Below are 14,595 nucleotides of genomic sequence, written 5' to 3' on the forward strand. Positions count from 1 at the left end.
CCAGGCACATCCTGGCCATAATCCAGTGTGTAAATCAGTCAGGAGGAAGAATGGGCATACTGCCCTTTCGTTAAACCAGAGCATGGTAAGCAGACTCTCCCCAAGGCAAACTGACTCCTTTGGCAGGACTCCAGTGACTGTCAGGCAAGCAGGTCGATTGAGGGCCCGTTGACTTTGAAGAACACACTAGCAATGGTTCAACTTGTGGCTCCTAGGAGCACATATCACTTTAGGTCAAGTGCTGACATTGAAGGAAAGTTTGGCAGCAAATGCCCTGCTACATGTACCAAGCAAGGTAGATGGGATTACTCTGTGCTTGCCCTCCTGTGCTAGTATTGCTACTCAGACAAGTAAGCCATCTGCCTAGGAAAATCAGCTTAGTGGGTAGCTTCTCCTTACCCAGGAAAGAGACCAAATGTCAGCAGGGCAATGAGCTGCCCAAAGTGCAATAGTGGAGTGTATCCAAGAGAAGTTCCTGTGGCAAAATTGCTGACATTTGTGATATATCATGGGGCCATACACATGTTCCTTTACTGGGTCCTCAAGATAACCTCATGAAGTTGGTAAATGGGACCCTTATAATCCCCCTTTTAGGTTTGAGGAAACCAGTGCTTAGGCAGGCTGGGAGACTTGTTCAAGATCATCCAAGATCACATGCAGTTAGTGAGTAGCTGAGTCAAAAAGTGAACAAAGTCTTCTGGTACTAAATCTAACAAAGGGAAATTTGTGAAACAAAAATATTCTCTAGTCCTCTGTATCATATAGTCTCACAAAAAGGTTTGGGGTATCCAATAAGTTTGAGGCATTGTCTCAAATGCAATAATATTTTGATGTTTCCCTCACAGCATCTTATAAAATCCAAACCCCAGGCACTTCCTATATGTTAGGTGGCACAGTGGATAAAGTGCTGGCTTTAGAGTTGGGAAGATCCCAGTTTAAATCCAGCCTCAGATACTTACTAACTATGTGAGCAAGTCATTTCATCTCTGCCTGCCCCCATTTCCTTATCTGTAAAATGGGAAGGAAACTGTACCTCCCTCTCAGGATTTAAGGTTCAGATGAGATAATATTATAAAATGATTTGCAAATCTTAAAGCACTATATAAATTCTATATAACTGCTGCTGCTGTGTATATGAAAGAACTTTCTTGCAATTCAGAAAATAAAGGGAAATTACTTTGTACTACAGTATAATACATCATAATCTCTTTCATCAAGAAAATAGTCTTCTGCAGCTCTACCACAGAGATCCAAATCAGTATTCAGATCTAGAGGAGCAGTTTTTCCAGCAGTTAGTACAATGCCTGGTACATAGGAGGCTTTTTCTTCAAGGATCCATTATGTTTCCTATAAGTTTAAAATATTCATCAAAAGCCACAATTAAATAAGACTGTCTTTTCCTGAAAATTAGACAGGAGCTTATAGAGACAGTACAGCTATAGTAAATAGAGTGCTAGTCATGAAGTCATGAAGATCTGGCATCAAATCCTATCTCTGACACTGTTCGACCACAGGCAAGATACTTAACTTCTCTGATTCTTAATTTCCTCCTCTGTAAAATGAGAATACTAATACCTACTAGTACCTACCTCACAGGGTTGTTACGTGGCTTAAATGACATAAGTGATATAAAAGAGCTCTGTGAAATTTAAAGCACTATGTGCCAGGTACGTCAGGGGAAGAGCTTCCTTCAGTCTTGGAGATTATTTCAGCATCCAGTATTTACCCAATGTGAGCACCATGATACATGCATTTATTACCCACTTACTATTCTTCAAATACTATTTTAGGATTATAGATGTATGTGTGTGTATCTCCATGCTTTATTGTATCTTTCTTGGAGTAGAAAGGGGAAGAAGGGGGGAAAGAATAAAGCAAAACATGCACCTCAAGGAACAAAAGAAAACCTATAAAGAAGCAAAAAAAAAAAAAAAAAAAAAAAAAGGATAGCTCTGAACACAATGAATCTTCTCTTATGTTCTTCTGTGCACATAGCAATGTTTTTTTCTTTTTCTATTTTTGTATTTAAGTTTAAAATTAATTTAAAAATAAGTATCTTTGGTATACCCAGGATGATGAATTTTAAACTTGGTAAATCAATAAGCTTTTAGGCACCTACTATGTATCAGACACTTTTCCAAAAAAGGTTTCAAATAGAAAAAAGATATAGGATTTGTTCTCAAAAATCTTAATAGTGCGATTAAATGTATATTAGGGAGGAGAGGCCAAGGACAGATGCTTTGGTCCAGGGCAGTTACAGGATTATAAATGGGCTTACAGGGTAGTAGATGGTTGTGCCCTGTCATTAGCAATGTTATTGCCAAATTAAATATTATTCCCTAAGCAAGAACTAGGAGAGGGGCAGGGGAGGAGAGAGTTCACCTCAGGGCAAATGGCTAAATGCCCACAGCTGTCTAGGCTTGGTGTCCTGGTAGATGGCTAGATGGGTAACATGAAGGAAAAAGAAAGTGTGTGACCTCAGGAAAATCACTTAATCTGCCAATGATTCAGTTTCCTCCTTTATAAAATAAAGGGATGGACCTAGATGGCTTCCAGGGTCTCTTCTAGCTCTAGATCTTTGATCCTATAAATATAGTCTGGTGTGTAAAACCCCTGGCAGTAAAGTAAAAATCAACTTATTCTCCAATCCAGGCAGCTTGACCTCAAGAAATGAAGGGAAAAAAATGAATGCTATTGAGCCATGGACAATCTCTAATTAGAAAGAAGTGACTGAGAGAATATATTATTTGCAATTTTCTCTGGCTATTCTCATTCATATTTCTTTATATTAATTATAATTCTGTAGGCTTCAACCATTATGATAGTGTAAACCACACATAGAGGGATTTTCACTTCTGCTTTCAAATGCTTAATGCCCTGAGAAGCTGGGACTTTCATCTGAGATTATTTTTGAAACTAAAATTATATACAAGCTTCAATTATACTTTTTGAGTTTCTTGGTGATTAGTTTTCTATCTCTTTTGCTTAAGATTTCCTGCCTCAAATGTTGGGAGTTCTTTTAGATTGGTATCTATCTTTTCCTTAGTTAGAGAATAAAATATATGGGGTATTTGTGTGGAGGGAGATAGGTGATTTAGGTTTGAAATGGATGAAAAAATAATTGATTTTGGCTGAGTAGGTCAGTTACATAAAGAAAATGTTCATCTTGTTAATAGCATTGATGATGACTATATTCAGGCTGGTCTTGCTCAGATCCAGGGCTTTTGTCCTTTTTAAAAATGACCTCACATCACATGGGGACGTCCAGCCACTTCCTGACCTGCACTTGCTGGAGATGTCAAGAATCAGAGACAAATACCATCACCACTTTGGCCAGAGGGTTGAGCATCTCACTGCACTGCCCAGCTCAAACAATGCCAACATTGGTCTGGAAAATGCTTATGAGCCCAGTAACTCTTTTTTGCTGCCTTGCTGCCATACCAAATATCAAACAGCAAACTATAATAGTGGCTTTATTTTAAAACATCCTGCCAGCCCTTTCCTAATTTGATCATCAGTTATGGGAACTTGAATGCCACCTTGACAATTTGTATTTTTTACTGCTGTTTTGACCACCAGGACAATGGTGCCCACAGCTTACATAGTACATGAATGAGGATGAAGTTGTTAAGAGGCCAGCTGAATCATCTGTTTGCTCCCAGACTACCCAATGCATCTTGTATCAAGGAGGGATGGGCTCTTTTTTGACTTTTCTACATTTTATCCCCCTAAGAATTGACTGTTTTAATACTTTCCATGCAGTGAGTCAGCCAATGAGAAGTCAAAGAAGAGGTGTTGAGTATTATATAAGGAAACTTTATTTAGATCATTCAAATTAAAAATGATACATTTCTTAAGAAAGTGTGTACTTTACCATAGCCAAAGTCACCCTTTAGGGAAAATTATGACCTTTTTCTATGCACTAGAAAATCCAACTGCAATTTTCCGTTCTGAACCAGATCATTGGAGTTGGGAGGGGAGAAAAGGGAGGGGTAACAGGAATGTGTCTTTGGAAGGTGCCTATGTTAGTTAACATGTGGCTTCTTCTCTGCTTGTAGGTAATTCAATTGCAATCTGGGCTGGAAGCCAATGTGGAGTTCCAGGGAGGTCTGGCTATTGATATTTCAGGTGCAATGGAGTTCAGCTTGTGGTACCGTGAGTCTAAAACTAGAGTGAAAAATCGGTGAGTGTGCTAACATATAGTGTGATCAGAAAACCATAGAAATTAAATATTAACTTCTCAGGATTTTAAGTACACATAGGTATGCTTTTTGAAAATATAATTGATCAATATTCCCAACTTAAGAAAAAAAGTCAACATTTGAACTCAAAAGATTAAATAAATTTTTAAGAAATAAGACTTCCTACCTCCTATTTGTCCCTTTAAAGTCTCCTCTGCCGAATCTTCATCAGGCACACCGAGTAAGTGTGGGTGTTCCTTAAAACTCTGACCTATTTTTTTTTTCTCACACTTTTCCCCATATTTCACTTGATGATCTTATCAACTCCCATGGATTCAGTTATCATCTCTGTGCTGATTATATTCAATTTATTTATCTTACTTTTATACCTCTCTTAATTTCTAGACTCTTTTTTTCCAATTGACACTGAACATGTCTAAATCTAAATTTATCTTCCTTTTTTATCCTTTCCCTGTTACTGTGGAGGGCATCATCTTCCTCATCACCAAGATTTAAAACCTAAGTGTTATCTTTCAGAATATCTCCCATAGGCACTTTCTTCTCTTCTCTGTCTTCACACTAGTGAAGGCCTTTCTTATCTTGTACCTGAGCGATTGTAATAGTCGTTTAGTTAGTTTCCCTACTGTAAATTTCTTCTTATTACAATCCATTCTCCACTCAGCTATCATATTGATTTTTCTAAAACACAGACTTAGCCATGCTAATGCCACCCCTCCTTTCAATAAATCCAATGATTCATTATCATTTCAAATGTAAAATTTTCTTTTTTTTTTAATTTAAAATCCTTCATAATCTAACCCTTTTCTACCTTTTCAGTCTTCTCACACCTTACCACATTTCCCACATACCCTGTAATTCAGTAACACTGGCATCCTTGCAATTTCTTGCACTAAACAGTCTAACTCTTGCCTCCATACATTTTCTTTTTTTTAAATAAATTTATCATTTATTTATTTTTTTAAACATTTTTCTTTTTAAATATTGAGCTACAAATTTTCTTCCTCTTTCTAAACCCTCCCCAACTCACTAAAAGGCAAGCAAATTATATCAGTAATACATGTGAAATAATATAAAACCTATTTCGTATTGCCAAAATAAAGTCCAAAAAATTAGAAAGCGAGAAAATTATATTTCAATCTGCACTCAGCTTATCAGTTTTCTCTCTGGAAATAGCACCTTTTTTTATTATGAGTCCTTGGAATTTCCTTGGATCAGAATAGCCCAATCTTTTATATTTAATCATCCTTAAAACATTGCTGTTACTGGGCTCAATGTTCTCTCAGTCTTTCTCACTTCATTTCTTATAGCACAGTAGTACTTCATCACAGTCATATGCCACAACATGCTTAGCCATTCCCTAATTGATGGACATCCTCTCAATTTTTCATTTTTTGTGACGACAATAAGAGCTGCTGTCCACATTGTTGTACATAGAAGTATTTTCCCTTTTTCTTTTATCTTTTTGAATTACAGACTTAGTAGTAATATTGCTAAGTCAAAGGGTATGAGCAGTCTTTTATGCTTCTTGGACATAATTCCAAATTATTCTCCAGAATGTTTGGACCAGTTCAGAACTCCAGTGGTAATTTACAGTATATCTACTTTCCTTCTTACCCTTCAGCTTTTGTCATTTCTGAAAAATGTGAGGTGGTACCTTAGAGTTATTTTAATTTGCGTTTTTCTAATCAGTAATTTAGAGCATTTTTTCTTGTGATTCTTGGTAGCTTTGATTTCTTCTTCCAAAAACTGCCTCTTTCTATCTTTTGACTATTTATTAGTGGTCATAGTGTATTGCAGCATGGAGTCACACCCATTCTCATGTCACAGATCTTTTCTGCAGACCTCCTAAATTGTCTTAGGCTGGAAAAACATCTCATTCTGACTTCTTGTAAACTCTGCTGCTCTAAAATTTGATTTGAAGAGTTATTTTAAAATTGTTTGGAGGGGAATGTTGCTAGAGCTTAGCTGAGTTGCTACTTATACTCCTTCATCTTAATTCTACCAGCTATGTTTTTTAATTATAAATTTTAATATCATATCTGTATGTGACCAGGAGAAATTGTTGTCTGTATTCCTGCCCTTATTCATGACAATATATAATTCATCTCAATTAGCTGAAAATATTTCCCAGTTTTAAAGCATGTTATACAATAAGTCAATTAATAACTATTTATTCAGCATCAGGAAAAAACTAACATGAGATAATTCCTGCCCTCAAGTAGCTCACATTCTATTAGAGGAGATAACACATATACATTTAAGGAGATATACAATATATACAAAAGCAAATATAAAAGGCAGTTAGGGAAAAGAAAGATCTAGAAAGGTCTCACTTAAAAGGTCTTACTTGAACTGATTTTGATAGAACCAGAAATTCTAAGTGATGAGGTAAAAAAGGATTGCATCACAGGCCTGAGGGACAGTTTGTACAAAGATGAAGGGCTAGGAGATGTGGTCATTTTTGAGGAGCTGAAGGTTAGGCTACTTTGGTTTGACCACTGACTGACAGAATGGAGGTCAACCTCCTTTACAAAATCAATCAGTTTTTACCAACACACTGCCAGGAAATTCCCCTACACAGCTTATAGTATTATAATTATATTGCATATTATTACTCTTCTATAAATACTTGTTGGAAATAGGTAACTTTTAATTTCTTTAATTGATATGTACTTTCATGGTTTTAAAGATGACTTTGACATCTCATCAACCTTCTCCTTACCAGGCAAAAGGATCCCAATTCTTTTACCTTTGTTTTTTTAAGAAGATAGATTTGATTGGATTCCAATAAGAGCTCTTTTTTCTGAATTTAAAACATATGTGTATGTGTGTGTGTATACACACATCATCAGTATGATTATTTTCCATATTAGTTTTCTGAATGGAAGACTTATAGTTACATGGACCATAGAAGTCATCTAATCTAAATTGCACCTAAGCTATCAATTCTACCTACAAAGTTTCCAACTAGTAAATTTTGCCAAGAATGCCTTAGAAAAAGCTCATTCATTTTTTTTCCTCTCCTCTGACTTTTAAAATATGAATGGCATGATGTGTATAGATAGTAGAATCTAAAATTATATCTATTTTAAATAATGAGCCTAGGATTTGATAGTTTCCCAAAGCAAAATATTTACCTTTAAAAGAAAGACTGTGATTGGGGTTGCCAAAAGGGGTCACTACACCTCCAATTTTCTCCAAAAATTACTAGACATGAGATATGAGAAAGGAACAGGCCACCAGAGGGCACAACAAGATATTTCTTTTTTGGAAAGATTTTCTATGTAGAGCTTTCCAAAGCTCTTTGCTTTAGGATGAAGTGGAGCCAAGATGATGGAAAAGAGGCAAGACATTGCCTGAGGTCTCCCCAATTTCTCCTAAATCTCTTTATTTTGGAAGTAATAACTGAAATATAATAAAAGACAACAGAATATTTGACCATAGCAATAGAATTTACCAGACTTATACATTTTCTTTAAAACAGTCCATTCTGTCCCTACTTTAGAAAGTTGAAAAATGAATGACATTTTATACTTATTCAAATATCAATTGCTATTCAGCATTAAAAAAGAAAAAAGCAGATCCAGGTGACTGTTCCCAAGTAGTATTTTTATATTAACTCTAACTATACACTTATTAGAGAAGGTGAAGGCTAAAAAAAGCTTACCTTACCATGACCTTGGTTTAATCCTACCTAGCTTTACTGAAAGGCAAAAAGCCAGAACAGCTAAAAAGATTTGTGGACTCCTATTGATAGATTAGCACCAAGTACAGTCTATCCCATAAAAGTATGAACAAACCAATTCTTGTAAAAATCTTCCCTCAAGGAAGACATCAGCACACAGTTTTAGGAGTCACCAAAGAACTTTCCATGTATATCACAGGAAGATATAAAATCTCATGTAAATGCTCAACTGATCAGGGAACCCCTTTTATTAGCGCTCCTACAGAAATGTCTGTCCTTTTCACAAGTTCAATAAATGAAGCCCTCATCATGAATGAAGAGCTCTCTTCAGAATCAAAACTCAAACAACAAATATGTATTAATGAAAATAATACTTGCCCTCAAGGAGCTTATATTCTATCAGATCAATATGCCCTGTCTCTGAAACATACTAATTTTGTAAACCTTGCCCACGCCCCTCAACCTCTCAATGTTCCAAGCAACTCTAACATTAAGATGCTAAAATTGCTAAGCTTCATTGGTAGGGTGTGGTTCCTCATTGAGAATTGCCTAAATCTATGAAATCAATGAATCAACAAGAATTTATTAAGCACTTATTGTGCTAGAGTGTGGGATACAAAGAGAAAGAATAATACCAATCCTGTTCTAAAGACACTGACATTCTCTTAAAATCACAAATCTGGTCAATAATAATTCTTGAGTCTGATAAGAATGAGATATATAGCCTTTTACATATACTCTTAGTTTTCCCATACTCAGCAATTAGTTCCCTTTCCCTGAAATTCCCACAGGTAGGATTTGGCCCATTTTTAAATGGCTTAGAATTAAAATCCTGTCAGTGGTGGGGAAAGAGAAGCCCCACATTTATTTTAAATGCTCCCTTTCCCATTTTCCATGAGTCCTGGTTGTGGTCATCATGATACATTTTAATCACAGCTCTAATAAGACATCCTTCACCAACACCCTTTCCACCTGATCATTAAAGGTTGAATTCCTAAAGTTCAGAAGAATTTATAATAGCTTGTGGGGAATGATTGAAGGGGAAATGAAAAGGGGATGTCAGAGAATGAGATAAATGGACAGTGTCATGGAAATAATGACCATAAGCTTGGACAGACTTTGGGAGATAGCAGAGATAGCAGAAGGGCCTGGCATGGAGTCATGAAGTGTCAAATACAACTGAACAACTGAAGAACAACAACGAGCTTTGCTGCTGAGTGTTAAGTCCTGTTTTCTTAATCTTTAGGGTGGCTGTAGTAGTGACCGGGGACATCACAGTGGATTCTACCTTTGTGAAGGCTGGCCAAGAAGCCAGTTTTGAAACTGAAGCAGGACTGGAGTTTATATCCACAGTACAGTTTTCTCAGTATCCCTTCTTAGTCTGCATGCAAATGGATAAACAAGAGGCACCCTTCAGGTAAGAAGCAAGAGAGATTTTCATAGCCTTGATTCCATAATTGTGAATTCACTAGTGTAGGGGATGATGCACAAAAACTGTCTCAAAGTATATTTCATCAGCTCCAGCGTGGCAACTTAATGAATGGTCTAGTGGAAAGGGAAACTAAGTGATTTTTGTCCAGCGTCACACAGTTAGGACAATGGGTCACAGGTAGGACTTGGCTTTGGGTCTCCCTGAGTAAGAGACCAGTTTCCTATTCGGTACACTACACTGAAATTTACACAAGAAATTTCAATTGTTTTGAACTCTTGGTTTTAGAACTAAAGGTCAAGGGGGTCTATGCAAAGTATCTTGCAACTCCTCTAAGGAACATGAACTTCCTTGGAAGAGAAGAAGGCATTGGCCTTGGACTTAACTGATTAACTGATTACAGTAATTAGTTTTGTAGTTGGGGAATATCCTTGTTAACTTCTAAAGATCTTAATAAGGAAATCAAAGTCGGATTTCCCATCTTCAAAAAATGGAATTGTTCATTCTTTACTGATATGCCTCATAGCTAAGACATGCACCCGTGGGTTATATTTTAAGTCAAGTTATGAATTTTGCTGGAGAGGAGAAAAACATTTCTAATTTTCTAAGGAAAAACCCTGGGTAAACTGCTTGATTTTTCAGAGCTCCAAGCCAAAGGTATAAAATATGCACATTTGGCCTCTGAATCAGATTAAAATGTGATTGGGAAATGTTCAGCAAAAATAAATGAATAAAATAGAACATAGATATTGTTAATATGTGGTTCACTAAGTCAATATTTGGCCTGAGGGGATGCAGGTTCAGTGCCATCCTCTGTTTCTATGGGAGTTGGACACTAGTGCTCTGGGTACTGCTCCCAGATTATTGGAGGCAGAAAGGGGAAGGACCTACATGGGGAGTTTCCCCAGCCAGAATAGGAGTTCCCTCTACTAGGGAATTCAAAGGTTCAGCCCTTCTTCATGTTCTGGTTTTCTAGAAGCTAGGCTCTTTAAATTGATAGAGTCTTCCTTCTTTTCTGCTTTGTAACCCAACCTTTGATTCTGGACTTTTGGACTAGACTTGTGGCTTCACTGGAATAGTTATCTCCAGTAAGAAAATTACCCCTAAGGTAAAATGAGCACTTGGAGAAAAACTTTACAGTATTAGAGAAATGCTTGGGAACTCTGAGAAAATGGACATCATTACATTCAAGGATTTTCAATCTACAACTAGAATGTGCCTGAAAGGTCAGCTAGCTCAACTTTCTTATTGTGCTGATGAGGAAAATGAGAATCAAAGAGTATCAGTGACAGAGTCACACAGCCAGAATGCGACAGAGGTGAGATTCCAATCCAAGTTTGCCAATGTCAAAGTCAATTTTGTATCTGTTGGCCCAGGCTGCCTTGCTATTGTGCTTCTTGGGAATATTGAATGCAGTAGTTCCACTGCTCTTGAGACTGAGACCAGTCTCTCTTTTATTTTAAACTCAAAGTAAGGCACGCCTTTTATGTTTAAGTGGATATTCTTCAATAGCATTATAGAGGTTCTCTTGACTCACCTAGATAAGGAGAATGAGTTGGGCAGATATCAGGGTCAGGGCAATTATAAGCATGGATTTAACTATATTTAATTTTTACAGGGTAAAAAGAAACATTGTAAGTAAAACATTGTCACTGGGCACTTTGTTTTGGTGTGAATTTCTTTTTTAAGTATGTTAAAAAAAACAAAAAATAGCTAAATTGTGATGGTCAACCCAGCCAAGCAAGCTAGTTCAGAATTCTGCCCAAGAATTTCCAAAAACTAGAGCCCTAGAGCTCAGAATAGTATTCTTGAGAGTAGGACACCTAGCTAAAGATGAGGAGCTCAAAGAATGAGGGTGAAAAACATGAGAAACCTCAAAGCTCTGAAGCATTCCAATACTTGGAGAGAGTATATGTCTGCATATATTGTTGAGGAAGGAAAGGGAAAAACCAGTCCTTTCTTGATGATTTATTTCATATCTTGATATTCTGAGAGACAACATTGTATAGTGAGTAGACAAGACCTAGGTTTATGCCCTACCAATCTGCATTAGTAATGAGAGTTTCCCTTTGTATATCTTTGTATACATAGTTATACCTGTGTATATATGTATGTAATAGTGTAGTACAACTATTTCTTTCTCTCTCTCTCTATTTATATATATATATATATGTGTGTGTGTGTGTGTATGTATTTGTACAAATGTGCACACTTGCATATATTACATACATACTTGTATATATGTATAGCACTTTAAGGTTTGCAAAGTTCTTTACATATATTATCTTATTTGATACAACAACCTTGGGAAGGTAGGTACTATTAATCTTCATTTTACTGATGAAGAAACTGAGATAGAGAGAAGTTTTATGACTTGCTCAGGATCAAACCAGCTAGTAAGTATCTAGGTAGGATTCAAACTCAACTCTCCTCTCCAAAACCACCCCACTTCAAGATCCAATCCAAAGAAGAAGGAAAAAAAATACTTTATCTCAAATCACTTTGGAGTTGAAACTTCAGATCTGGGCTCTTCAACCTAAATCAATAAATAGTGGGGATGGAGAGTGAGCAGAGGCATCTATGTGCATGTTGGCATGTAACTTTAATGTGCATTTTACAGGCGATACGTGACTAAATATGAAAGACTTTCTACGGGCAAAGGCTATGTTTCCCGAAAAGGAAAAGAAAAGCTGTTCCCAGGATCTGAATTCCCTCTTCATCAAGAGAACTCCGACATGTGCAAGGTGGTCTTTGCTCCTCAGGCTGAGAACTCTTCAAATGGCTGGTTTTGAATCTGATGCCTGATAGATTTCACTTGAATCTGTATGTCTTTGTGGGAGGCACAGGGTGGCAAGGCCCAGTATCTGTTCACAAAGAGCACAATGTTTACATGTTTACGCGTATTTAAGATTTTTGTAAAAAGATATGGGAGAAAAATAACTGAGTCAGTCAGTTCTGGTGTTCCCTCAATGTTATTTTGGATCAAAGAACTACAAAAAGGATGATACTTTCCACATCATTTCTGGTTTTCTAGAACTTTTCCTAATACTCATTTGCTCTTGGCCCGCCATAAGAAGAACTTTACTACAAGCAGATGTGCTTTTTGTAAATGTACTTACAAGGAGTCAGTTTTTCAAGCAATTTTCAATTAAGATAACATAAAGCCTTTTCTTAAAGACATGTTAAATTCACAACTCTTTTTTTTTAAGCAACTATCCAATCAAGAAGGAAAAGGCTGCTGTTTTTATAAGATTTTTTGTGGCCTATTTCACTAATGAATATTTATCTGTTTGGTTCTTAAATTTGTTTTTTTATTTAAAACATTATGGGGACTAGGCATATGGAGCTAAATGATGAAGTTTTATATCTTTGGTTGTCATCCTTTATTCCTTTCATAAAACAATCAGCAGTTTACCCTGTCCTCTTAAAAGGAAATCCTTTTACATTAGTCCTTTTGATTTCATTGCTTCACTTGATTTTGTCCACAACATCTTGCATCTATCTGCTTCTCTCCACTCACATAGAAATCACACTAGTTTAAAAGACCCTTATAGCCACTTGCCTGTCTTTTAATAGCTCCCAATTGGACTCCCAGATTCTAGTCTTTCCCTTCTCCAATTGATCCTCTATGAACTATCACAATAATTTTACTGAAACTTGAGTCTAATTAGGATCATGTAACTCTGCTTACCTCTCAGATCTTTAATGGCTCTCTAGAATAAAAAGCAGATAATTTAGTTTGACACATAATGCCCTTTACCATCTAACTCGGGCAGTCCGAACTCAGTGTGGAACTTTCCAAACACTCTATTACTCTATGCACCATTTTCCAGCCAAAATGGCTTATTATTATCTCAACTCAGGATCCCATCTTCTACCCTATACCTTTTGCATGGTCCCCCTTCTTCCCAAGCCTGGAATGCACTCCCTCTTGGCCTTTGCCTCATCTTGCTAAGGACTCTTAATTTCCTTCCAGCTTACCTCATGTGCCTCCTCCTATGAGAAGCATTTCCTAATTTTCTTGTTAGTGCTGTCTCTTTCTTCAGATTATCTTGTTTTTGCTTATATGTTTATTTGTATCCCCCAATAGTATGTAAGCAATTTAAAAGCAGGGCCTATTTTTTTCATTTTTGTCTTTAGATTTCCAGTATCCCAGCATAGTGCCTTACTTATAGTAGGTGTTTATTAAATGTTTGTTGAATCTAATTAAACTGACAGCAGTGTGCTGCCACAAGATGCAGACTTACAAAAATGGTCAGAGAATTCACTTTATTATACATATATGAACTATAGACATAAAAAACTGAAGAAGCTGGATTTCTGGACAATGGGACTAGAAAATGAATTATCTGTCTCTATAAGAATAAAAAGGAAACATTAACTGGTCTCTTTCTTTCTTTGTAATTGTAATAAACTCCCCATGTATTCAGTGATAGAAAAGCACAGCCCCAGTACCAGTATCATCTGGGGATTTCAAAAATGGTAACATGAAGCATTCTTGACAACCAATGGAATTCTGTATTAGTGGATGAGCATTTAGCCATCAGGTGACTCCAGGACCTAATAAACTGATCTTACTCATCAATTTCTGAGAGTACCATTCTCATACTGAAATGTAAATTCTGCAAAAGTCTTTATGTTTCTCAAAAAGAAAATTACCTATTCCTTAACTCCTTCTCTGGCTCAGCAGCCAGTCCAATTCATCAGTGTAAAAGAGTGTGGTTCTTGTGGATTTACCCAGTCAGAGATGAGTTCTGCTGTAAAAGCCATATCTTCTCTGAACCTGCTCAATTTCATTGAGTGTTGTCCATCTTAGTCAATCTTGGAACAATGGCACCATCTTCCCAGAGGTACAGACAAACTTGCTTAACTATATGCAGTGCTTCCCAGAGTCATCAATTTGGATGTGGAAGTGCCCTCAAAAGTCATTTAATTCATTTTACAGATGAGGAAACTGAAGCTCAGAGAAGTAATTTATTTGAGGTCATACAAGACCAAGATTCAAAGTTAATTAACTCTGCTTAGGAACCCTTCACAAGGCAATAAGAAGCAAGGGGGAAAGATCAGATTTACTATGCACTTGTGTTCCTTCAGTCTCACCCAGACCCAGGAAGTATCCAGATAAAATAAAGGCTATCTCAAAGAAAGCACAATCCTGTCTATTTAAGCCTTCTTTCCACGTATCCTGCAAGAAGGCAAAGGAGAATAGACAAAATAACATAGTTCCCAGAGTGTTTGACTCATGTCATCTAGTAGGGCCAGTTACTTTTTGCTGTGAG

At 36.6% G+C, this 14,595-nt stretch overlaps 1 protein-coding gene across 2 annotated transcripts in view; it reads left to right on the forward strand.

Moving 5' to 3' along the window:
• MTTP (microsomal triglyceride transfer protein) overlaps positions 1–13,697 on the forward strand; it is a 78,660-nt gene extending 64,963 nt beyond the window's left edge. Inside the window, exons 18-20 of one of the 2 annotated variants that reach the window (XM_031943764.1) lie at positions 4,059–4,183; positions 9,134–9,304; positions 11,937–12,108. In XM_031943764.1, the coding sequence (XP_031799624.1) occupies positions 4,059–4,183; positions 9,134–9,304; positions 11,937–12,108 (468 nt within the window). Of the gene's footprint in view, positions 1–4,058; positions 4,184–9,133; positions 9,305–11,936 lie in introns of both variants that reach the window. The other variant, XM_031943763.1, reaches the window with a different exon arrangement.
• The last annotated feature ends 898 nt before the right edge of the window (positions 13,698–14,595 follow it).

The sequence above is a fragment of the Sarcophilus harrisii genome, chromosome 6 (genome assembly GCF_902635505.1).
Source record: "Sarcophilus harrisii chromosome 6, mSarHar1.11, whole genome shotgun sequence".
Classification (NCBI taxonomy): domain Eukaryota; kingdom Metazoa; phylum Chordata; class Mammalia; order Dasyuromorphia; family Dasyuridae; genus Sarcophilus; species Sarcophilus harrisii.